The 26,687-nt window shown below is 41.9% G+C and overlaps 1 protein-coding gene across 2 annotated transcripts in view; it reads right to left on the bottom strand.

Annotated features, from left to right (window-relative positions):
* Nucleotides 1-26,687, bottom strand: part of MBNL3 (muscleblind like splicing regulator 3) — a 65,881-nt gene that overhangs the window by 16,251 nt on the left and 22,943 nt on the right. For both annotated transcript variants that reach the window (XM_059384657.1, XM_059384658.1), the window contains exons 2-4: nucleotides 14,259-14,423; nucleotides 2,952-3,143; nucleotides 1,646-1,882 (exon numbers count right to left, since the gene is read on the bottom strand). In XM_059384657.1, coding sequence (XP_059240640.1) covers nucleotides 1,646-1,882; nucleotides 2,952-3,143; nucleotides 14,259-14,423 — 594 coding nt within the window. The remainder of the gene's footprint in view (nucleotides 1-1,645; nucleotides 1,883-2,951; nucleotides 3,144-14,258; nucleotides 14,424-26,687) is intronic.

The following is a 26,687-nucleotide window of genomic DNA, read 5'->3' as shown; positions in this document are numbered from 1 at the left end:
TGTTTCCTATGATTAAGAGTCTCTTACGGTTTGTCTCCCTCTCTGGTTTCATCCTGTTTTATTCTTTCCTCTCCTCCCTATGATCCTCTGTCCTGTTTCCCAAATTCCACATATCAGTGCGATCACATGATAATTGTCTTTCTCTGACTTATTTTGCTTAGTATAATACCCTCGAGTTCCATCCACATCATTGCAAATGGCAAGACTGCTTTCTTTTCTTTTTTGCTGACTGAGTAGCATTCCAGAAAGCTTATATTACTTCAAGGAGCCTCCTTTACTTGATCTTACCTCAAACCAATTCTGGTGGCCAATCTGACCTTACTGCTAAGATTCTGCTCTGATCAGTTACTCAGAAAGGAATTTTATATTGGTATTCACGACTACTAAATGAAGGCCTATCAGGTAATAAATAGTTAACTCTCTACATGGAAATTTGGGGCTGACTTCTATGTCTTCTACCAAATTCACCCAAGTCAGGAGAAATAGACACATACATAGGGAGACCCTATGACTGAGCATGAAACACGTGCTCAATGGTGTAAGCAAGAAGTTCCTTGACCATCCCAGGCATATGAGAACCTTTCCTCTTGGGGGCATACTGCATTCCTCCTCTCTATTACAGACCCACACCTGCACTGAATATTCTGGAGACCTTGCTATTTTCGTAGCTTAAAATCCCTTCCTTTGAAAGAATTTAAGACAAAAACCACTTGGTAAAGTTTTTTTCAAAATTCATCAACAGATTGATTTCCAGATCAAGGGAGAGAACTGGTGCTGTGTGCTTCCATCTACCCTCCCTGGGAAAAACTGAGAGATATTTGGAGTATTTGCCTTAGAAAAAAGACACGAGAGTCCCACTCCTACAGAGTAGGGACTGACTTATTTTGTGTAATGAAATCAGTGTTAAGTTCTGGTGATGGCAAGGTAGATTTTGACTCAATGTGAGGAAAACCTTCTTCACAAATAGAGATGTTTGAAAATAAATATATCTCTTTTAGGAAGAGGCAAGTTCCTGTCGTGGCCTTCAGGATCATGTGGGTGAGTATTTTCCTCTTCCCCTCTACAGCCCAGAAACATGAGATTTCATCAGGGTTTGGCCCCTTATTGGGATTATTATACCCTATAACACGAGGAAAGGCTCACATCAAAAAAGAAACTGCAAGTTGCTTATCAAAGTCACGGACAGCTATGACCAACTTAAATAACTCCAATTCCTGTTTCTCAACCCATCACACTGGAGTGTTGCGTGTTACTAGCAGAGCATCCTTACTAGCAGAGCATCTCTCATGGGGCCAAGAGGTAACTTAGTGCCTTTGTAGGTTATTAGAATGAGTCAGGCTATCAAAAACCACTCAAAAATAATTTCCCGTTTAAATTATATAATTTAGCCTTCCTCTAAAGATGGGAAAAAAGCACAGTCGATGAAAAATCATTAGCAAAGCTTTGAAATGATTATTTTGAGAAAATTTCAGTGAATGAAGCAGAATAAACAGGTTCTCTCTTCTCCAGCTCATAACCCTGGCTATTCAGAGTGATATCTATTCATGACCATCCAAGATCATGGCTACAAGGGTATTTGACACGCTGGGGAACATACTATCATTACCCCGCAACGGCCCCCAACACCTGCCTCCTTCCTACTCACCATAGCAGAGGCAGCTGAGTGGTTCATCTGGTGATGAGCTGCCCTGAGTTTGGCTTGCAGGTGTGCAGGAGGATGAAAGTACCTGCACTTCTCCCGGGTGCAACGTCCCTTGATGTAATCCATGCAGATTGTCACGGTATTATCACTTGCCTCAATCATGGAAACATCCGTAGGGTGAGCATAGCGACAATCGTTCTCACCACGGGTACAATTTCCACGCTGGAATTCTCGGCAAACCTGAAATTAAAACAAAACAAAACACACATCACACTGATGCCTGGAAGGTGATTAGCTTTTACTTGCCAGCGAGTGTGAGGGCAGTAGTCTACGTGATTTTGTCTTCCATTTAGGAACGATCTACAAAGCTGAAGGATAAGGTAAAGCCATAATCACTGTGAGGTGTAAACCTAGACATTTCTAGTCCTAGGGAAGAAAACACTCTGCTCCCTCCTAAGGAAAGTTGTCTGTTTTCCTTACGTTGAAACAGAAGTGCTTAAAAGGACTGTGGAAGACCACTTTATAATCTTCCAGTTAATTCACAGCCTGAAGTGTAATTAGCCAAATTTGCAAGAGGGGGCTGTTTTGCTCAAGTCCGAGATGAGTCTTTATCACACAAGCACGCAATCTTTCCCAGCAAAATCGTGGATCACAACTGAGCTACGTGTCCAATCAGATTGTACTACGATACAGTGCAGGCATTCAAGTTCAGCTGATGGCGTTGACTCTGTAGGAAACGGACTAGCTATTTCTTTCAATCTATGAAGAATGACAAGAGAAGACTGAAGGACTTGCGTAAATCAAAATGCTCTTTGAAGTTTCTTTTACATTGCCTTTTCGTAGGCAGGGGGTGGGCTGGGGTGGTGTCTTTCTTAAGACGGAGAAAAAGGTTTAGACACTATGATACTCGTTTCACATTCTGCATTCATAGAGAGTTAGTCTATGTTTTTTTATCCCTCCCGTTTGATTATTCTAGCAAGTAGAGACTCATTAAAAATACAGTTCATTGCAGTCTCTAAAGCAGGAGCCTGGGGAAAAGGATTGTTCCCACCAGGCTTCCTGTTCCACAGCAAATCCGTGGCTGGGCATGCTAAAACATTGTTTGACCTGTTGTACAAGCGGATCAAGGTCCTTCACAGCAGGGGACAACTGCATAGGAGCACCTTTACCCTTTTACCGAGGCTGTATTCCCTAAGCTAGAAACGCAGGTGCACTTATTTTAGGCATTCACAACCCCGGGCTCTGAGTATGTTGTTTTGTGCATGAGGTTAGTATCTACCCTATAGGTATTTGTATATTTCTCCAATACCTCCAGTTTATCCGAACGCATCAGTTTGGGACCAGCAGCTGCGGGCAATGCGAGAGGCGGGTTTCCAGAAATCAGAATGGGGGCATTCGGTATGAGCTCAGCAGGAACCAGGCCCATCCCAGGATGAGGTAAGTAAGGATTGAAAGCCATTCCAGGATTAGCCGCAAGTGATGGATTCATAGGAAAAGAAGTCTGTATGTTTAAAAGAGAAAAAAGGTATTAGAGGTAAGTAGTTTCTTTCTGTTATTTACACAAGGACACATTCTTTCGAAAAGCCTAAGTCAGACCCAAATTTACCGTTGTTTCTTCTGGTTTCTTTTTCGTCTCATATAAATTCCCACATAGGAGTTGCTTTAGACCAACCAATCTCATTGAGTAACAAATTTATTGGTAAACTGGTCAAACCAGGCACATAATTTTAAGTCACAAATTAGCCACATTACGTCTTCTTGATGGAATGTCTTTGAAAGGTGTCTTCTCTTGTGCTTCTGCTTTTAACCTAAAAACCATGCCACCAATGATACCATACATGCAGGCAATGAGCCTTGCAGGCTGGCTTCAGGTTCTCCTCTTTCCCAGAGTAAAAACTCTGTATTTGAACCACACAAGAGTACTCTGTTTTAAGTCTCTTTTCTCTCTGATGTTCACAGTAAATTTCCCACTGAAGTCACCGCACTCTTTCTCCTGGATACTTTTTTGCTTTTTTGCATTTTATGAATGTGAGAACCATTATTACAATTCTCTTTAAAAACTACTGAATTTTTTAAAAAAATATTTATTTATATATTTGAGAGGGAGAGAGCAACTTGAGTAGGGAAAGGGGCAGAGGGAGACGGAGAGAGAATCCTCAAGCAGACTCCCCATTGAGCACGGGCCGCCCCGGGGCTGGAACCCAGGACCCCAGGATCATGACCTGAGCTGAAGGCAGACGCTTAACTGAGCCACCTGCGCTCTTTTTACTTTCAAATAGTCCTTATTTACTTTCAAATAGACATTTTTGGTTTTCCTACCACCACCTCTGCCCCAGAGTAACTACTCCATTTCATGAATTTGAATAGCTTAGCTTTGGCTAACAGCTACCTGTTAAGCAGCCTGCAAGCTCACACATTCAGTTTTTGTTTTCTTTTTAAGATTTTATTTATTTATTTGACAGACAGAGATCACAAGTAGGCAGAGAGGCAGGCAGAGAGAGAGGAGGAAGCAGGCTCCCCACCAAGCAGAGAGCCCGATGCGGGGCTTGATTCCAGGACCCTGAGATCATGACCTGAACCAAAGGCAGAGGCTTTAACCTACTGAGCCACCCAGCTGGCCCACACATTCAGTTTTAATAAGCAACTTTCATCCTGCCTATACCTCTACTATAGTTCTTCCCATCAGGAGAGCTAACAAGAGCCCATCCATGGGGTTTTAAAGGAAAAAATTCCCAGTGGGTTGAATCTCATTTCTATTTATAGCCTGAAATGGTCTGGACACTTACATATGTTTCAGATATTCACTCAAACCTAAATTATTTCCTAAATATTTGAAAATATCAGGTTTTCCCTCTGAGAACCAGAGGTGTGGAATTTCAGCTTCCTCTGAGTCTTAAAAAGCGAACAAGAATGGTGGACACAACTGATTCATGAATAACAAGATCATCTAGACACTTACTTACCCTCAGTGTCTCGAACAGTATTAGCTACTAGGGTAGGAATTCCCAAGAGCGAAGGCACAGTACCTAGGAATGACCAGAGCCTAAGGAAATGCCTCTTAAAAGTCAGTGATTGTCTCTAGAATGGTGGGCCCTAGTCTGCCTTAATCCTGGACTTCCTGGAAAGCTGTGGACTAGTCTATGAAACTCCTCAGGAAATTTAAAGCCCTCGCAGAATTCACCATTGGTGCTGGGCTCTGGACTACCCACTATCTAAGAGCTTATGTTCTAGGGTAAGGATTGGCAAATTGCAGCTCCTGAGCCAAATCTGGCCTGCTTGCTTTTGTATGGCCAGATGGTGAGAATGCTTTCTACATTTTTAAGTGGTTGAAAAAAAGTAAAGAGGAATAATATTTTGTAACACATAAAAAGTATATGTATATGTATATGAAATTCATATTTCAGCATCCCTAAATAAATTCCACTGTCATTAGGAGACCTGTATTAACAAAAAGTTGTAGATAAGATCCTCAACTTTGCCTCTTGTCCCATGAAGCCTAAAATATTTACAATTTTGTCGGGGTGCCTGGGTGGCTCAGAAGGTTAAGCCTCTGCCTTCGGCTTGGGTCATGATTTCAGGGTCCTGGGATCGAGCCCCACATCAGGCTCTCTGCTCAGCGGGGAGCCTGTTTCCCCCTCTCTCTCTCTGCCTGCCTCTCTGCCTACTTGTGATTTCTCTCTCTGTGTCAAATAAATAAATAAAAGCTTTAAAAAAATATTTATAATTTTGTCATTTACAGAAACCATTGCTGACCCTCATTCTAGAGGATTCCAAAGAGTAAAGCATTCTGTCAGTCTCTGGAGTAAAGCACTAATTTTGTATGTGCATGTATAGAAATTTCATACTTTTGGCAAGATTCTGCAAGTTGAAACTAATACTACAGGATTCACTAAAATATTTTTTAATTGTTACTAAATTAGGATTCTTAACTATTTCTTTATACAATGATAACTACTTGGTGACTAAGAATGGGAACATAGATGGAACCTTGTAAAGGTAAAATTTTAGGAGCGTTGCTCCACGTGTTGGGTCTTAAAGGATTCTCAAAAATCTCTGCATTGTAATAGAATTTAATAAAAGACTATGCTTGAAATACATTCAAGGAATGTTAACTTATTATTTAAATTGGGTTATCCCTCAATCTAGTACAAGGAAATAGAAGTGAAATGCTATGCTAAAGCAATCTTTGTGTCTGCCCAATAGCTTAGATCTGTTTGTAGCTACTTCAATAATACCCAAGGTCTATTATAATTATCGCTGGATGAATGCAAAATACTTTAACTCACTGAGGCTAATCCTGGCCTGAAGTCAATGTAACGGAGGCATTCTCTCTGTGAGCTCCTGTCAAGAGGTAGACAACCAAACATTTTCTCTTATAGGATGGCAAAAATTTGGTAATGATTTGTTGACTTGATTTTAATACCAGAAAAATAACACTCTTAACTTTGACTAGCATTCATAATGCCTAAATTTTATTGCTCATTGGCAAGCATTTATACAGTATAAAAGGAAGCCCTGTTTACTGTCACCATATGAATTTCGGTCCTTACATAATCCTCAAGCACACTGAAATGTACAATTTTCATTTCCCTCAGACTTGACTAACTTCACGTGGAGCACAACTGAATAATCTTGGTTTCAGATTTTTGCTGGGTCGCCTCTACACTCTCCGAATATTGTTCTGTGGGGACTGAGATGGCCAAAAGGCACACTGCAGGAGGCCCGTGGAACCTCCAGACTAGTTAATTGGTCCCTTAATAATAGAGACTTGACTTTGCAAACAGACGCAAGCGGATAGTGGTGTTTATGTTCTAATCACACTTGTTAATGAATAAGTCACTGTGGCCCAAGAGAGAGCTAGGGAAAAAAAATTCAAGGATCAAAAGTGAAGAGTTGCTCTCATCTAGGTCTGGCTTTTCTGATCTTAATCGCAAAAGTGTCCAAGTAAGAGGAAGCACTGCAGGTAGGCAGGCAGGCAAAGGAGTGTGAGTGTGAAAGGTGTAAAATGTAGAGTGCAAGGGACGACACGTCGTGGTCTGGATCTGCCTGTGTTTGGTGGAAGAAGCTGCCAAGTCAGCCAGCACTTAGAATGGAGCGCCTAGATATAGATCTGCATAACACCACGTGCTTACTGCAGGTACGAATCTGGCGAGAGGACAAATGACCTCTTCTTTAGACGGGCAAGGCAGTTTTGACTGTTCCTGAAAAGTGAACAAGGGCTGACCTAAAAATTATTTGTTGACGAACCACCGTGTAATAATAGCGACAATTGATCAGTACTCCACTAGGAAAGGAAAAGTATAAAGAGATCAAGTGTTGCCCAATTTTAACAAAGGGTATTGAAGGAAATATGGATGGGGGCGGGGCGATGACAAGAGCTGAGAAAAGCAAAGAAGGTGCAAGAAGCCTGAAGACGATAAACATTTCCATGTGAGTCCAGGATAAATGGATGCTAAGGGTTGGGATTATCAACAGTTCATCAAACCGCCACCACCAACAACACAAATTAAAGCAAAACCTTGCATGGCTAATAGAAAGAGAACTCTACAGAGGGGGGAAAAAAAAAAGAAGAAGAAAAGGCCAAAGCTGTAAAAAAAAAAAAATACAGAACATCAGGTAGAAATCAGAAATTAAGAGAATCACAAGAACATGAATTCACCATCTTACTATTGTTAGATCCTATATTCCTAGAGGGTAGAGACTGTTTCTAGGTTATCTTTTTATCTACCTCGGACCCTCTGAAATACCTGGCACGGAGTAGATGCTCAATAAATATTTACTGAGTGGAATGAAAACCGATTCCTAAGCTGTTGATTACTTTTAGGTTTACCAGTTAGAAAAATCCAGTTCAAACGTCACCGTACAAAAGAAACACTCAGGGATCAGAAATGGCAGCACAGAAATGGAATAAATCCATCAGTTTTGCTGAGGGAGATTTTAAGCAGAAGGCTGCCCCCAAACTGTCTTTTCACATAGATGGGAAATGCTGGGTCAAACAGGGTGAGAAGCACGGGATACTTTATACACACGTGGCTGCCCGTGCAAACAAACACAAATAGATGTGTGCGTGCATTTTGATTGATTGATTGATTTTTGATTTATTTATTTGAGAGAGAGAGTGAGTACAAGCCGGCGGCGGGGGGGGGGGGCGTGGAGGGGTAGAGGGAGAGGGAGAAACAGGCTCCCTGCTGATCAGGGAGCCCAATGTGGGACTTGATCCCAGGACCCCGGGATCCTAACCTGAGCAGAAGGCAGATGCTTAACCCACTTAGCTACCCAGGTGCCCGTATGTGTGCATTTTAATTTTTTCTTTTAAAGATTTTATTTATTTATTTGACAGAGAGAGATCACAAGTAGGCAGAGAGGCAGGCAGAGAGAGGAGGAAGCAGGCTCCCTGCCGAGCAGAGAGCCCGATGTGGGACTCGATCCCAGGACTCTGAGATCATGACCTAAGCCGAAGGCAGCGGCTTAACCCACTGAGCCACCCAGGTGCCCCATTTTAATTTTTTTAAAGGATTTTATTCATTTATTTGACAGAGAGAGATCGCATGTAGGCAGAGAAACAGTCAGAGAGAGGGGAGGAAGCAGGCTCCCCTCCGAGCAGAGAGCCTGATGTGGGGCTCAATCCCAGGACCCTGGGATCATGACCTGAGCCGAAGGCAGAGGCTCAACCCACTGAGCCACCCAGGTGCCCCCATGTGTGCATTTTTAAACTGGAGTGGCTAAATCATGAGTAGCAGAAGGTATCCAATGCAGAGTTCTGGGAAAAATGTCTTAGTGATACTACAGACCAAAAGATGCAACTTCTTACTACAAAATGTGTGGTACCAGGGGACAGCAAATTGTTAATGTGACTGGCATCCACAGAATGGTTTAAGAGTAGAGACCAGCTAAAGAAGAGTTTAAAAGGTTTAGTAGATGTAGGGTGCCTGAGTGGCTCAGTCGGTTACATGTCCAACTCTTGATTTCGGCTCAGATCATGATCTCAGGGTTGTGGGATTGAGCCCTGCACCGGGCTGCACACTTAGTGGGGAGTCAGCTTGAGGTTCTCTCTCCCCCTTTCCCTCTGCCCCTCTCGCCCCCCCTCGCTCTCGTGTGCTATCTCTCTCTCTCTAATAAAGAAGTCTTTAGAAAAATATTTAGTAGATGCATAAAGTATACTAAAGCAAAATAGGACCGTTTGGGGGGAACCAGTTTAAGATCATGATCAGGAGGTCTCCTCATGGCCTTCTCTCGTGAGATGAGATGGTTTTGATAAGGAAAAAACTATCCCCAATAGGGTGAGATTGTCAGGCATTGATTTTGTTGGCCACTGCTGTTGCTTTATCTTCCGTCAGAAAAAAAGCTTTTCACAGAGCCCTCCAAACTTCCTGCCTTCAACTCACTGTGATCAACAAGCAGTTCTGGGATAGTTTGCTGTGCCTTAGACTGTGATCAAGAACAGAGACGCTAACAGGCCCACATGGTCTCATTAGCTCCAGGCTGTAGCCACTGGAGCTCAGCAGCCCCAGGAGGAGGACACGAAATGGGCGGAGAGGAGATTATGTTGCATTTATCCCATGAGAATATATGGGGGAGGCTAACGGGAGAATGCTGAGATTTGTTACTATTGGAGCAATGGGGCGTCATAAAAGATATCATGTACAAATGATCCCTGTTTAGCTGCAAAACTGTAGCATTTCCATTTCACCTTTGAACAAACAAGGTTTCACATTGTGTGTTAACAGAGCTGGGACAAGGCCGAGAACTTACTGCTGGTGGGACTTACTCTGCTTGACTATAAAAGGAGCTTCAAGCTGTGTGACATACACAGCCTAGGGAGAGGACCGGAATAATGACTCCACTTTGCACCAGTAATTGCAATCAGGAGTGAATCTAGGATCTGTAGGGCCTCAAGTTTAGGCGGCTGGGTGCGTGAGGGGAGCCTTAAGAACAAAGAGTACACAAATGTATTTTGCAAACTTTACAAACACATTGTAAATACACCGGTGGGGCTCCTCCCAGGGCCTCGGATGGAGACCATGCAAATGAGGGGCCCTGAGCCTTCACTAACCTCCAGGTAAGCCTACCCGTGGGAACAATTTGCTGAACAAATAAATGATGTTAGGCTTCAGTTGCAGTATCTGAAAGTGAAATCTTGGCTAACCTTTTAGCAAACATGGTAAAATCCACAGGAGTTTGGGGCTAGCTGCACTCCGCACACTCCTGTGGTGTGTGATGTAGTCAACCTCGGTCTGTGTGGAACGTCACGTGATAACGACGGTCATAATTATATTAGGAGCACATTCGCCTAATAATTACATAATGCCTGTCATCACCAACTTGAATGTTCTGCAAAAATCTCTTTACAAAACATGGAGATGTAAGCATATCGAGATGAAAGAACAAAATGTCGCCATTTATCCTTTAGAGAGTAGATAAGCTGAAAATTCCTCTTGAGCACCTTCATTAAAGGGCACTGGAATTTCTGTAGTGATCATGAGACTGGTCATCTGGAATGTGGACATGGTTTCCTTTTCCACTAAGTCTACAAAATGGCTTGCCCACCTTTTGTCATGATAACTTTTATTTATTTGTTTAGAAGATTTTATTTATTTTGAGAGAGTGTGCGTGCATATGTGAAGGGGAGGGGCAGGCAGAGGGAGAGGGAGAAGCAGGCTCGATCCCAGGACCCTGAGATCATGACCTGAGCCAAAGGCAGATGCTTAACCAGCTGAGCCACCCAGGCGCCCCTTATCATAACCTTTAATAAAAGAGCCATGACAATAGGGAGATGGCAGATGCTTCAGCCAATGAAGTTAGTTTTGTGTATGAACCATATGTGAGCTCTATGTACTAGAAAACCTGTAACTCTGATGGGAATCAGCAAAATGTAGAAGGTACCACGGTTAAGGAGGGATGCTATTCTTTGTCTTTAATGACTGAAACACTGAAGTACTTAACATTTTCTAAAATGAAAAAGTAAATAAATAATTTTGCAACTCAGCTTCTATTTGCTTAACGCTGTTGCAGTCCAAAGTCCTGTGGAATGATACAAAACTTTATATTCTGAGGTGCTACCTCAACCTTCATTCCTTGCTCTATTAATGTCAGATAAACATATGAGCTTGTTTATGGGAAATGTATCTGGTACAGAGAATTATAGAAATGATGTAAAACGGTGGGGAGGGTTCAGACATACACCAGATGATACTATTTGCAAGGAAGGACAGGTCTGGAGTGGAACCAGTTTTTTGATAGGCTCTGTGGTTTGAAACACTCTAACTTGGCCGCAGGACTGCAAGTCACGAAAAACAGCAGACCAGGGGACTTGGCACACCCCAAAGGCTGAACCCATGACCTCTATTATAAATCATCAGGTGAATACACTTGACTGGGTCGGTCAAGTTCACCTGCGTGTAAAGAACTGTTTCCACGTGCATCACCGCATTCAAAGAGAGAAACCAAAGGGGTTTACTAGACATGGATAGATCTAGACTATGCAAAACGTCTAAATCAGAAGTGTTTCTAATCGGCTGACAACACCATATGCACTTCACATATGCAAACATTACATCCATCCGTGAGAACCCTTCCTCCCGTAATGAAAATTTCCGGTTGTGAAACTGAAATTTAAAAGCATCAGTTTGCCTGAGAGCAATCCAGTGTGTCTGATTTCCTTAAAATTCTTCAACAGGGCTCCTGTTTGCCTCCTAATTATGCCAGGGGGAGTTCTTATACATGACTTTTTTTTTTTCTGTGAACATGAGAAACTATCTCTTAATGGCATCGAAAAACACTGGGGAGTCACGCTCCTTGTCTCACTCGCTAAAGTTCCTTAATAAAGCTAACAAAAGCTTTCAGGGGTAGAATTTTATACCAGCAAATGTCAATTCAGACCTGTTAAATACAGTGAACAAACTTGCCTGCTACAGCAAGCATTCCCCGAAATTGACTAGGTGTGGCTTTTATTCATTGTTCAGTCACATTGAACATCCCATTTAGGTTGACATTCCCTTTATCTGGGGCTCATAATAAGCAAACCATACTCAATTTTCCGAAAGCAGATGTGCTCTCTTGGTATCCTAGAAACAGATCAAAGTATGCTTTGTGGAAAGATGTGAAGTTCAAGCCAGTGATACCAAACGGGTCTTAATGTGCAACCATCTAAATATCAGGACTGGAAATTTAAACAAAGCCTTGACTATTCTAGGGAGAAGAATCAGATTATCAGGGTGGTGGGGGCTTAAAAGGGATAGAGAGTTGTTTGGGGAGCGAAGGTACCAGAAAAGTCAAGTAAAATCATATGTTACTTCTACAGTAATATCAAGATCCATAATAAAGAACATTTCTTTCAAATCAGACTGGTAAATGTCACTTAAAATTGCTCACACTAGTGCAATTACAACACGCCTACAAAGCTTTCTAGACCACAAAATAGGATCATATCAATCATCTTGGGGTTAGTTTTTTGTATACATAATAACGGCAGAAATTAATCTTTTATCAGTTTATCACATCACAACAGCTATTGTTAAATAATCTACAAGGTAGAAAAGCAATTTCCAATTGTTCCCTGGGGTCTTCTAAGTAATGTCTTGTATCTTACGACATGCTATAAAATAAATTGTACTCCTGTGAGTCATATCAGTCATATTCTGCAGTCTGAAATCGGAAATTACCCTCATGGAAGAAAAAAAGGGAAATGTATTCTATTATAGAAAGCATGGAGAATTCAATTAGAAAGCACAAGAGGCTAGAGAACTCAACGGATCTCTTATTGGACTCTAAAAAAAGCCACTCCCTCGTCTCCAGGGTGAGCCAGCATGATCAATAATGCATGAATGGTTGAGATGGGGAATGGAAACACTCTCCTGGAGGCTGAATAGAAGATGACTAGTCTGCCTTCTGCTTTTACCCCTACTTTATCCCAGGCCTCGCTCTCTGATTCCCTGAAACCGGGTATTTGATTGATGCCCCGGTGCTATCTCTTGACTAAGGAAAAAAAAAAAAAAAAAAACCATGCTGGGCTCAGGTGTGTAATATAGTCTGGCCTCTATTCTTCGCTCCTTCTGAAATTGGGACATCCACGAGAGGCCACGAGTGGTAATGGCGGTGGGTGAAAAGCTCCCTTGCTTTATTCCCTTACTGCTCACGTCTTTCTGGACTCACCACAAACATTCATTTCTCTGTGGTTTTGTTCAGACTATTCCCAGAATCTAGAACACCTTCTTTTCCCTACCCCTTTAGAAACACGGAGGAGCAAAAACAGCTCACTGTGTGAAAGCTAACAAAAGGGTTGGAAGAAGGAGTTTAACTGTATGAAGCATTATGAAAGGTCAAAGAACTGCTCAGAGCTCACTGATGACCTTCTGGGAACTAATTTATCAATGTAATTAATCAGCACTGAGTTCTAAGGCAAATGTTTTTTGCAAACTTCTAGTATGGGGAATGAAATCTATTCATTTTACTTAATGCTGTCTGGCCCTTCTGGAAAAAGAGGATCATGGTGCAAAATTTCAGTGACTCATCAATGCCCCGACTACCTATAAAGATGTACCAGTGAAGGGGTTGCCCTGTCCACACGGATTTCCTCGAATTCTGAGAATCGATTTTATAATGAAATAGGCTTTGCTGAGACCACATTTTCATTGTATTCATCTAAATACGACAGAGCAGAAAAGCTACATGGTCTTTAGCTTTCAGTGAGTTTACTACATAGTCACTGACCAAATGGGTAACAGATGAAGACAACATACTCCTTTCCAATTAGTATCTCAATAATGGAAGTTCTAAGACTAAACTGCAACTTTATATTGTAAGGTATCAGGACAAAATGAATTTTCAATAGGACAAAATTACTTTGTCAAGGATCCATTTCAACTCATTGATCTATAAAAATACCAGATGCTGGGCTAGAATGGCGACATCATCTTTTTAATTCCTGCAGAGGGAAACTCTGTGGCTGCGCTAAGCTAAACCACCATCACATACCTGGCCAGGATTCCTCAAGAATGTCAGGATCATGGGAAACAGGGAAAGACCGAGAATCGGTCGCAGACCAGAAGAGAGAGGGGACACAGGAGTCAAATAAATGTCCGTGGTACCCTGGATTCGACATGGGAACAGCAAGACGACCCTAAAAAAACAGCTAATGAAGTCTGAATAAAATCTGGAGTTTAATTAATAGCAATGCGTAAAATGTCGGTTTCTTCACCTTGACAAATATGCCACAAGAAATTAACAGAGGGAGAAGCTGGGCGAGGGGTAATATGGGAACTCTCTGTACTGTCTTTGCCAACTTTTCCTTCAACCTATAATTATTTCAAAATAAGAAGCCATTAAGAAGTAACAAAACCGCCATGAAAGAGCAAGGAAATTTCTTTGGCTTAATACGTGAGAATTCAACGGTTTACCTGTAATAACAGTCAGACCTCCTCCTCATCTTAAAATGCCCCTGCTCCTTTATTGTTATTCTTCTAGAAACTGAATTCACGGTAAATGCAACCCAGGTGTTAAACCCAACACACCCAAAAGCCCAGCAAGGGGATTTCGGCATAGATCTATATTCTTAAAAAAAAAAAAAAAAAAAAAAGACACACATACGCAGTTTCTCAAAGACATAGCCGTGACTTACAAGTGATGACATGTGAGCATTCTGGAGCATAAACTGCATTTGCTGGGCGAACATGGCCGCGGCGGTCTTTTGTTGGATCAGATTGTTGCGTCCATTAATTTCCAGCTGAGTTTTTAAGTGTGGAGGAGGGTGAAGGTACTTGCAGTTCTCTCTGGCACAGCGACCCTGAAAATGAAGAATTAGATGAATGCGCATTGGTATTTCTCAAAATCCGGCAACAAAGTAACAAAAGTTTATGCAATCCCAAGCATGTGTGGATTCCTGTAATAAGCACTTTGCACGCACGAATTAACAGTCTTCGTAAAAACCCCCTGGGATCGATAACCTTTTAAGCTCCACCTTCCAGGTGAGGAAACTGACACTTAGAGAAACTGGCGCAGCTAGAAAGTGACAAAACTCGAACTAAAACCTGGTTGGTCTGATTCCAGAACCCATTCTCTTAGCCACTCTGCTCTGCCCTACTTTAATATGCATCAAATTATATTTAAAACATAAAATATTAGGAGGCACTTGGGTAGCACAGTCAGTTTAGGGCCAAACTTTTGGTTTCCGCTCAGGTCGTGATCTCAGGGTTGTGGGGTCGAGCCCCAGGGCGGGCTCCTTGCTCTGCAGGGAGTCTGCGTGAAACTCTTTCTCTCTCTCTCTCTCTGCACCCCCCACAGCCACTCTCTCTCTCTCTCTCTCTCTCTCAATAAATAAATCTTTTAAACATAAAATATTAGGAATACTATGATACTCTCATAATGTTACAGATTAAATAAAAATTTCCTGACATGTAAAATCATGTGTGTTAAATAAGATTTAGGATTTGGATCTGCATACAGAAACCATCAAGAAAATTAAGGGAAAATGTTAGATAACTATATACACATAAATATACCTGATAAATTTTAGATCCATTTTTCTGGGCAGTTTTAAAGTTCTTTTTCCTGAATCCATACAACATGAGAAACATCTTGAAATCCCCTGGCATTCTGTTCATCAGAGCATACCTCTTTATACCTGACAGTCATGTTGTTCCTTAGGTTCCAGAGGCAATGGCCCTAGATCACTTGGATAATTGAGACCAAAGTGTATTTTGGAGTCTCAGCTCTTTCAATGTTTTTTTTTTTTTTTTTAATTGATTCTTTACGAACTTCCAGACAGGATAGTATGTCAGTCCTGGGCAACCAAATATGTCTTTGGTGTTGCTTAAATGCTGACATGGCTGCTAATTATGGTGTCTACTATGTGGTACCAAAGGACATCAATGGATAGAGATCTATCACAATGTCAAATGTGACCTGTTGCGTTCGTTTAACTGGCCAGCACTCTCCAAAGAGGCTACTGAACCTCTCATTCATATGACCAGGTCCCCCATAATCTTTTCCAGATAAGCGCAACTGCAAGCAATTCTTCTCTCCACCAATGCTAAAATTCTTTACACTGGAGAGAGGGGTGGAGAAAAAGAGCAGCTTTTTGGGGGAGGTACCCAGGAGTGTAATATAAGCTTCCAGGCCACCTGAATCCACAGGAGTTCATCAAGCGTTTCTGACACATGATAGGAACCTCCCTTACTTCAGATGGCTAAACCTTTCCACAATCACGCCTCCACACTGAGTTATCTTGTCATTAAAGCATTCCTATAATTTCACTGCGAATCAAGGTGTGGCCTTCAAAACTTTCTAGAGCTACATTGAACACAAACCCAGATGCGTGCATGATAAGAAGCTGAATATAACTTAGAACAGAGCTTGAGAAATGAAAGGAGCCATGATTTTTTTGTCAGTTTCGTCCTTTCATTTCTCCCGATGACAAATTTCATTTTCACCAAGTCAAATAATTTAGAAAATCAAATCATATCTTACTTTCCACGTACCTTTACATTCCTCTGCATATCCTGGTAAAGGAAGCATTTATTGGTAGGAAGAGTTGAGAATGTTATTAACCCAATCGTTCTGATTTTGTAAAAGTAGCTTAAGAACCGCTACATCATTTCAGCACAAAGCAGGACTGGCAGGAAATCCTTCTATGGGCTCAAAAACACAACAGTGGAGGGTTCCCCCCCGCCCCACTAATGTGCCTCCTATGAGAAAACATAAGCTTAATTTTACGCCTACCACAACCTGCACCGAAGTGAAATCGCAAAGATTTTAGTCCCTAGATTTTCCACCCTCCACCCAGTGTGACCGAGGTTCTCTGGCTCAGAGTTAACAACCCTGCGGGGAGCGCTGATGCTTGCTGGCCAAGCATGCCAGTTTATACTTGGGGGTTCCTCTTCCTCCTCCCACGCCCTACCATTAAGATTTCCCCAAGCTTCAGTCCTAATCCTCTGCTCTCCTCTCTAATCTCCCTTCCCTGGAGAAACAAAGTTCTTGTAAAGGTTCACCTATCACCGCACTGGCTCAGATCGTAAATCTCTGTCTCTACTTCTGCTCCCTCTTTGGAATTTTGGGGCTTTCCGTCACTAACTGCAGCTGCATTTGGAGGTCCTGCCCCCCAACCCCACCAGGTCTCAATAACTTACTCCTGACCTTCCTTCTCTGTGAATGATCTTTCCTCTTCCTGTGGCAAACACAACCATAGATGCTTGCACAGAACGCAGTCTGTAACCCCTTCCGAAGAAGCTTTGTAATGAGGGCTGTCTCTTAAAGTCAGGAGTTCCAAACAATGGATCAGTTTAAACAATGAAAAGAAAAGGAATACACTAGGATTTTTTTTACCATTGTTACGATTTCAAGTTTTAACATCATTTACATTGAGTGCTATCAGTGAGGAAGAGAGGGAGAGAATGCTGCGTATTTGGTGCATCTTCTGCCAATCTACAGATAAAGGATTACTTCCTGCCTTTGTACTTTTATATTACTGTCCTTTACATATAATAACTTTTCTTAAGCTTTGTCTCAGAAAACTAATGACATTCGTACAAAGCAAAAACAGTACACAAAAAAAGAAAAGAGAATTACACTTTAATAATTACATCAAGTTGAGCTGTAAAACGGAAAGTGTGGAATAGGAGGCCCCAGAAGATTTAAACACAACTTATTTGTCTTAGTTATGAGATTTTTACTTGATTTATAAAGCATTCCCTTTTGAATGACAGAATCCATAATTTAATTTTATAACAATGCAAATGCAAAGCAATACTACCTTACCAGAGACTGCTGCTTATGCTAAAGAAAGCTTATAAAAGACAAAAAAAAATCTGCATTTTCTATCCAAACAATAGATGACCAGACCAAATAATGTAATATCAGTGTTATCTGGGGAACACAATATTTCCCAAGAAAACCAAGCCTCTTAAGTTTTTTCAAGATGACTTTGGAACTCAGGCTAACATACTGATAGGCACAACACTCCGTGCTAACAAATCTCTTCTGCACAGTCCTCATTCTTCAAGAGGCCCAAACTTAATTATAGGCCAAAATACTTAAACTAGAGTTTGGAGTCGTAGGGGAATAAACTTGGTTTCTGACATTTACTAACATCTGCTTTTGGTCCTTCTTTGGTAAACAGGTAGGGATGGGTTGGGGTGGAGGCAGGGGAGGGACTGCCCAGCACAGTATCTAATCACCCATTGTTCTTGGACTTTGGAAAACTAAAGACTAGAAAGTTTCCAGCGTTTTCTTTCGACCAGCTAAGCACTTTGAATGGGTCACAAGATATCTTACCACACTGGGTCTATAACAGCCCAGAAACTATCTTGGTCTGAAAAAAAAAAAAATACCCCTCAGGTTTCCCAAGCCACTTCAAAGGTGTCCCAAGTCCTCCTTCTAGAACCACAGGTTCAGAGTTGCCATGTGCCCAGTGGACCATGTCAAAAAGGACTCTACAAGTCTTTACCTTTGACAGTTGCCAACCACCAGCAGAGCTGGCTCTACCCAGAAAACAGCAGCTAAGGTTAGTCAAGACAAAGAACTCTCTATGGGGTGCTTGGGTGGGAGGGGGTGTGGGGGATGGGAGGGTGAGGGCACCTTCGGTTAGGCTTCCCCTGCTGACTCTTAGTTTTAGCTTTGGTCGTGGTCTCTGGCTCCTGGGCTCATGGGGTTGAGCCTCATATGGGGCTCCAAGCTCAGCAGGGAGTCTGCTTGGATTCTCTCTCTCTCTGTCTCTCTTCCCTCCCCTGCCCCATGCACTCTCTCTAAAATAAATAAATAAATAAATCTTAAGGGAAAAAAAAAAGATAAAGATAAAGATAAAGAACTCTCTCTCTGCTTCCCCCTACATATACACGGAGAATTAAAGAAGAATGACAGAGAGAATTTCACTTCCTTTCCATTTCCTTTGGCCTTAAAAACAAACCATTCTCATCTGGCCTTTCACTATGTTCCTGAGTTAAGAAAATAGCAAAGTGATTCAATAGGAAAGTGGTTCTTAGCCAGAATAAGAGCCACACTACACCCATGAACCTTCCACTTCCCCCTTCCCCATCTACTTGCTTTGAAATTGCACCCAAAAAGCAGCAGGGGGAGAAAATGGTCAATGAAACTTCTGAAATACATCTGCATCAAAAAGTTGATGACAGACAAAGGAAAAAGTTGCCGAGCATTTGTAAAACCTCCACAATTCAATCTCTTTCCTTTTTCCTACCTTCAGGCTTTTGACAAATGAGTACAAAGCCTTTGACAGAGAGAGAAAAGTAGCATTGTAGAGATTCAAATCCCACCTAAGTCTTGGGAGTTATGAGGGTGAGTCTGTCAGATCCAAGATTTCCCATGCACTTGGTGGTAGAAAAAGCCTGTGAAATGTACTTTTTAACGTTCCTAAGAGAAAGCTCTACCATCCATCAGAATAAGAAAAGGACCCTAGGAAGCTGAAAATTACCTTTTGTCAGTCACAGTATCTTAACAGGAACAGCTGTTTGCAGAATGACTGGCTTCTTCAAATACATGTGGAATTACAGGGAGGGGGGTGGTGGGGGGAACCCCTCCCCTCAGATACAATGATTACTGGGTTACCTTTTCAAAGACACCTCACAGCTCTGCTAGGCGACCAAGAATGAAAGTGAAATGCGAAATATAGGCAAAGAACAGATGATTTGTTCTATGAAACAAATTATGTTATTTCCTTTTAATGATCGTGTGTTAAATGAAAAATCCTGTAGATCACAGCAGCCCACTGACACACACTTACATGCATAGACACAGCTGCTCAGAGGAAGTAACAGTGATTCAAGAATTACAAATCACACATCTGAGGTTGCCTGGTTCCTACCACCATCAAGACCTATTTAAAGGCTAGAACAATCTAAAGGAGCTAAAAGTGAGGGGACATCAACATCAACGTATTAGCCAGACCTCAGCATACTAATGGCTAATTTCCCACTTTCTTCCTCTTAGGGTTCTGTCTTTCTAAAAATGGATAAAATCTGCATCAATTTCTCCTCCAACATTATAGCATCTATGAACATTGACAAATATGCATAAAGAGCATCCTTAAATCTTACATATAACTTGTAATTTAAATTTGCGATGCAGACAAGAAAGCTTTTTTTTAAAGTCTTTAATAAACCATTTCCTGAAAATATTGAAGGCAAGATTAATGAGGCTGAACACAGACCCCCATGGAGAAGGCCAGCCAAGCACCCCCCCTCCCCTGCAGTCAGCTCAGCATCTCATTTCCTTACACTACTGAACTCTGCTTTCTTGAGGTCCCATTTACGCACACACTGGGCAATGACTTTGGCACAAACCAGACACCAAGTCTGGATTCAGATAAGAAGCTGGGAAGAGGGCAGGAGAACTTTCTTGCCTATCTGCCTCAAGAAAGCTTTCAAATGGTGACCTCCAAAAAGATGAAGGGAGTAGGGCTCCGCGATGACAACTTGTTCTGAAACAGTCCACCGAGATGGCCTGATTACCAGCTTGTAACATTTAGGGCTGAACCGGACTTTAAGGAACATCCCGTGTGCCTTTATCTTCCTGAGAAAGCAAAGAGCAAAGAAATGAGAGGACTCGTCCTACTTCAGATGCAGCTCAGTTAGGGGCAGAAGCCAAGTTCCCAGGCTCGAACTCCCCAACATGGATTTTCAGTTCAAATGACTCTTCCCCTGTAAAGATCTGCCTAGACTCCCCTCCCCGCGCTGCCTCTCATTTATCTCCCCCTCTTCTGAGCCTCCACTTGCATCTTGCAGTTTTATCCCAGCACTTATCACTGTGCACATCGATAAATTGTTTGCATGCCTATCTCCCCACTAGACTTTGAGCTTATCCAAAGGCAGGACTCTATCTTCCTCATCTTTGAACCTCCAGGGATGTTTCTGTGTCTGGAGAAGAGCGGTCACTCCATAAGTTTGCTGAGTGAATGAATAAAGTTTGTGAGAATGATTTTATAGGGAGCAACACTAAGTCTGCCTTAGAAGCCTACTTGCTGGGGCGCCTGGGTGGCTCAGTGGGTGAAGCATCTGCCTTCGGCTCAGGTCATGACCCCAGCGTCCCAGGATCGGGAGAGTTTGCTTCTCCCTCTCCTTCTGTCCCTCCCCCAGCTTGTGCTCTGTCTCTCAAATAATCTTTTTTTTTTTTTTTTTCAAGAAGCCTACTTGCTTCTCTAGCTGTTTCCTTCCATTAAGTTCTTTCTTTATCCTCCAACAAGAGAACATAGCCAACTTATAAATAAGGCTGTTCTGATAGTCTGTCCCAAATGACTGGTTATTCTATTCAGGTCTAGAACACGGTGAATTCATACTTTTCTTTTTTTCTTTTTTTTTTTTTTTGCTGTGAATATATATTCTGGGTTGTATGTGATCACGATGGCTGAAAACTCCTGGTAGTTCAGTATAACGAAGCCAGAAGCGTGAGGAATCCACGAGGCACAAAGACACAAACCCTGGTCTAATTCCAGGGGTCTACAGCCACAAGAAGCCCCCACGCCACAGGGCCCCACAGAGCCGAATAAAGGAACCTGCAGCAGATCCATGGGTAATCGGCACCTGAGTCGCCCAAGGCGAACACTGCATTCCCAAACCAGCTTCCAGCACGCTACTTTCACCCCTACCTCCCCGCCACCCCCACTCTTACCCTAACCCCACATTCTGTGCACAGGCTGCAAGTCAAAATCCCTGAAACTACCTACTTAGAGGTAGAATATGTGGCTTTAAGGCAGTCACATCGGGTGGGACCTTCTTGCGGATCTCTATGGCACGCACTGGCTTCTTATAAGAAACCTGTCCCCGCTATACTTCAAGACCCGCCCCCCCCCCCGCCACAGCTCACCCCCCCCATTCAACTGTATTCACATTAAACACTTGTTTTCAAATAATCACGAGCTTAAATTTTTCCGTGAAATTTTCTGAAGAGCAAATAACACTAAAAATCAGAGGCTGGTCACAGAAAAACCATGCCTGCCTCACCTGTGGCTCAGATCTGCTTCCTGCCCCCACCTCTAAGTCCCCACTGCCCGCACCCCGCACCCTGTCTGCCTGCCCCAGTCTCATCGAATACCTTCAATCGTGCTGGAAAAATATTAACTGAGTTATCTGTTCAATAGTAAGCTGCTCAAGAACGCACCCCCTGTGTTTACAAAGCAGCTGATCAGAATCAAATGAAAACCAAAGACCAGGCAAGCATGTCCGTACCAAGTCACCAAAAGCATTCATGGAGGCTGTTTTTAAAGCAGCCTGATGGCTGCCAGCATAAAATGTCATTAAAATACAGAAAACAGGAAAGAGAACATAATGGCATTCAATGTGTGACTCCAACAAATAAAATCCCCACAAAATCACGCGACATAGGCTCGTCAGGAAACAACATAAGAGAGATGGCTCGCTCTCAGCCCACAGTCAAATGTTGGGTTCTTAGGGTTCCTTCCCCTTCCTTTGTTAAGACACCCCACCTAGGGACCTACTGTAGTGATACAGACCCAGGACAAAGAGGGCACCAGCTGCTTGCTGCCTTTCTTCCTGGCTAGGGCTTCTGCCCTAGCGGAACCCCATCCAGGGTTGCCAGATCTATCAAGTGGGAATACAGAACCCCCAACTGAACAGGAATTGCACACAGGCGATGAACAATGTTTTAGGATAAGTACGCGCCCCACTTTCTGTATCATCTGGCAACCCTCTCCCTATCCATTCTTCTACCCTGCTGAGTTGAGCTAAATTGAGTCAAATCCTCCAAAACCCATTTTACTCCCTTTACCTTAAGGACAAAAGGATTTCTCTCCATGGAATCCACCCAGGTTCTACTAGGCCTTCGACTGCCCCAAGCAAAGCAGAAGACGCTCCCAGACCTAGCTTACCTGACCAGCTGCAAGGAATTTAAGGAAGTTGGCTGTTGGAGAAAGCAATTTTTTAATCCATGGCTCCTCCCACCAAAAGCTTCCCACAGCTCCCTACCGGTCAGCCACTCTACTTTTCCCACCCACAGTGGCGCAATCGTCTATTCAAATGACTGTGCTTGCCCGGGGCTCCTCCTTGAGGTGGAGACGAAGAGGGCCATGGTCAGTGACCACCACTCCTAACTCCTGACTCTGAATTTATACACATTTTTGGAACATAGTAATTACTACAGGAAGATGAGGCTTTGTGTTTTGAAGGTTTTATTTGGGGGTGGGAGGGGTGAGGAGGGGGAAGGGGTAAGCTTTTTTTTTTTTTTTTTTTTTTTTTAGCCTCGTCTGTGGAATCCTCACATTCAAGCAAAAGTCATCCATTAAAGCCGAGGAAAATGATAGCCCCACATGGCAGAAAATGCATATCACAAAAGTGGTAATTGTGAACATTTAGGAATCCATTACTAGACATGGTCCTGAATTTTTTTTTTTTTAAAGTTAGTAGGCACGCAGCCTCCCCTCTTGCTTGCTTTTGCATTCAGTTGTTGCAACATCCCTATCATGTGGTCTCTGGAAAACTCCACTCTCGAGAGAATGACCATGAAAACAGCAAATGAGATCTTAATACGATCATGAAAACGGGTTCGATCTCTCAGACCCCAGAAACGGTTTTAGTGATGCTCTAGAGTCCTTGGACCACACTTTGAGTACTGCCGTCCCTTGAAGTACCCAACGATCCCTGGTGTAAGGAGCGTTCTCTTGTCTGTAAACTGTCTTGAGGGCAGAAGACGTGTTCTAGGCATGTTCTAGTCCCAGCGCAGAACTTAGTGCTTGGCCCAGAGCAAAGCTTGGCAAGTGATTGCTCGTCCAACTGATTTTCGACCCCCAAATTTCAGTACCTCATAAACTTCATTTCAGTTTTTCCATATTTTTCCTGTAACTTTGTTTACACGCTGTTGTGAAACAAAAATGCTTTTAATTGCACGGTGCACTCCAAAACATTCATATCTTATGAGTGCAACAGAAGTAAGAATGTAATAGATGACTTCTGCATTTTTAAATGGAGAGATTAAAGGGATAAAAGCAAATCCGTCTTAAATGTTCAAAGAAAAGATGCAGATGCCTTTGTTGGAATTATCAAAGATTCAGAACAGGACAGTTCAGAAGGAATGAAATCACACTACACTGGGGAAGTTTACATGTCTGTAGAGAACAAAGGATGGGAACGCAAAAGTAAAGCTGGAAAAGCATTTGCCAGAGTGTGTACCATAGACCAGTGCTCCCAAGAGAGGAGCCTCAAAAGCTCAGTTTCCTGGAGGAATTCTTGTAAGAATGGCATACTACATTCCTCTTTAGAGCCTGACAGAGTGTATCAAAGGATCTCTGTCCTATATACCCCACAGTCAGGAAATCTGCTATTCCAACACAGCCGAATTGCAGAACCTCCCTCTTTTCGTCATGAAACACCTTTTACAAACAGTTTTTCTTTAGAATGTTCTTAAGGAAGAGGCCGAACGAATGCTCCCTCCTACTAAAGCTAAACCATGGTGACCGATGGGTCAAGTTAGTTTTTCCTTCATACTTTTCAGTTCTATTTCTCTTCTCCTAACTAGAAAAATACAGTGAAGTCCCAAGAACCGGGTGGTCCGTTGAAATGACATTGAACATTTTTGTCTATACCAGATGTGCCAACAGCTAACAAGATGGAGATTTTTCCCTATGATCGCTACGAAGAAAGATCTGGAGCTCATCTCCCGTGCTTTTTTCCTTTCTTTGAATGCTTCAGCCAGAGAATGTCCGGAGTAACAACTTTGGGACTTCTCTAATGGGCTTTCCCTACACTGTGACTCCTGCCCCATGAAACCATGCGCTTTAGGTGTTCATGACTTAAAACGTAAGGGTCTCAAGTGAGTTTAAACCGCACTAAAACTTGGGAAGTAAGGAGGTGGTTGGCAATCCCTCGATTCCTAAGGGTCTTAGTTTTGCACTTGACTTAAACCGTGGGGTCTCCACTTGGCAAAGTTAAGTTTCCTGTCTCTGAGTAAAAAGAAGGTTTCAAAGAAATTAACTTTCAAACAGCTCGCAAACATCGACCAAGAGTATAAGGAGATAAGAGTATAAGAGTATAAGTATTTTCAAACAGCACTGATTATTGTTCAGGTTGAAAAAATTTATCTTTGCAGAGCTCAGTATGCCGCTGAGAATACATTAAATCATTACATTTAATTAATTTTTAATTTTTAATTAATTAATTAATTTAATTTAGTCATTACATCATTCCAGCCAGGGATCCTTCCTTCCACCCAGAGGTTACGCAAAGGGCAGGTATCGTTATTGATTTACCTTTTGCATTTTGAAATTAGAAGCACAAAGATGACAATCAGTCCCTCTTTTGCTAAAACCTAAGGCCTTTTTCAGATAAAGAAATTTAAAAGCATGATGTCAGAATGGCTATTTGCAGGGTCTTACTAACTTCACAAAAGTGAAATCCCCTTTCAAATCCCAAATGGAGGCCAAATGTGTCTACCTGAAATAAGCATTTTCCTCACACACCTACCCAACCACCAGACTAATACCAAATATGCTATTTCCAAACAGGAATATATATAATATATATAAATATATATAAATAAATATAAAATATTTTGAGGCAGGGACGAAGTTTACATTTTGTTAACGGTAATATATTTTTATCAACAAGAGTCTTAATGCAAACTCTGTGCTAACTTGGTATTAAAACTGTAGGCATTTTACAGTATCAGACAAATCCCCAAAGAAACCTCCAAACTCCAAATGCATGGTGGATTTAAAGAAAGTGGCCTTTTTAAAGCAAGTAATTTTTTAAGAGTATCTGAAAACTAGGCCAACTTCCTGTTTTTGCTCTGCAGACAGAAAAACAAGCAATTTTATTGATACAAATGTTTCTCTTTTCAAAATAAAGATCTATTCTGGGTGGCCTGAATATCTACCAAGCATTGAGCTTCATCTGAAATGTGTTTCAGAGATGTGAACAGAATTGAGAAAGTTCCAGATGAAACTCTCAGTAAATACAGCAACCAGTTAATATTTGATGATGATGAAACTCTTCCTAGTATTTAAAGAACCAAACAAGGCCATCCACAAACAATGTAACTAGAAATGGGGTTAGTTTAAAGAAGATAAAATGATAAGTGGAGGTTTTATGTTTTCAAATAAATCAATCCCTCAACCATAAATGTCCCATAATCCTTACAGAGGAGAAGCTGAAATAAGACGTCAGCCAAAGAATGCCTATCTCCAGATCTAAAACAGGAAAAAATAAAAATAAAACAAAGCAAAGTACAGCACAAATTAATTAGTTTTAAAATCTATTAATTGTACTCCCCAAGTCAGTTTAAACAGCTGGAACAAGAGTTATTGGGGAATAGTACACTTGTAAGGGTGTCATGTTCTTTAACTATGTGTACCGTCTGTATTAAGCACAACATGGTTTTTAGAATCATGCTGAGAGTCCAGCTGGTGCCTTTTAATTCCTGGAATTCTTATAAAAGAAAAGAAATCTACTCTACCTTCATTGTGCCTTCTCTGAAAATCTGAAGATCAGAATAAAATTAGAAAACTTCAGAAAATGTGGCTTTCTAAACAAACAAACAAAAAAGTTCAGTTTGTGTCTCTCTTATCGGGTAAATCAAATTCCATTCTAGAAAAAATATTTCAGAAAAAAGTGATACAGTGAAATAAAGTAGATAGCACAAAACATCAGCCTGCCAATCTTTTACACTTGTTTTTCCACTAAAGATAAGTGGCGCGTGTAATTAGCTTTATTTTGTTTTATGTTTTACATCGACTTTATATACTAGACTCGAGACCACAGGGTCAAATGATCCTTCAGATGTGAAAGGATTCTGACCATTTACGAGGGTGCTGGGGGAATAATTGTATCTCTGGTTTTAGCACATATCACTCAGCGTGTGATAATTGTTGACACACATTTGGAGACCAGGTTGAGGACCTGTAAAGTTATATTTTCCATTAATATCTTGAAAGCAGTCATAACGACAAAACCCGTTTGGGAGATTTATGGAACACAGTGCGGTCTGGTTTGCATTTTTTCCCCCCAGTGCTTGCCCCTGAGTCACAGCTGCTTGGACTGTGTATTTACCAGGTGCTGGACACCATTCAAAGCGCTTTACGTGCGTCGCCTCGTGT

Source organism: Mustela nigripes, chromosome X, assembly GCF_022355385.1.
Source record: "Mustela nigripes isolate SB6536 chromosome X, MUSNIG.SB6536, whole genome shotgun sequence".
NCBI lineage: Eukaryota > Metazoa > Chordata > Mammalia > Carnivora > Mustelidae > Mustela > Mustela nigripes.
This window is presented reverse-complemented; position numbering and strand designations above follow the sequence as displayed.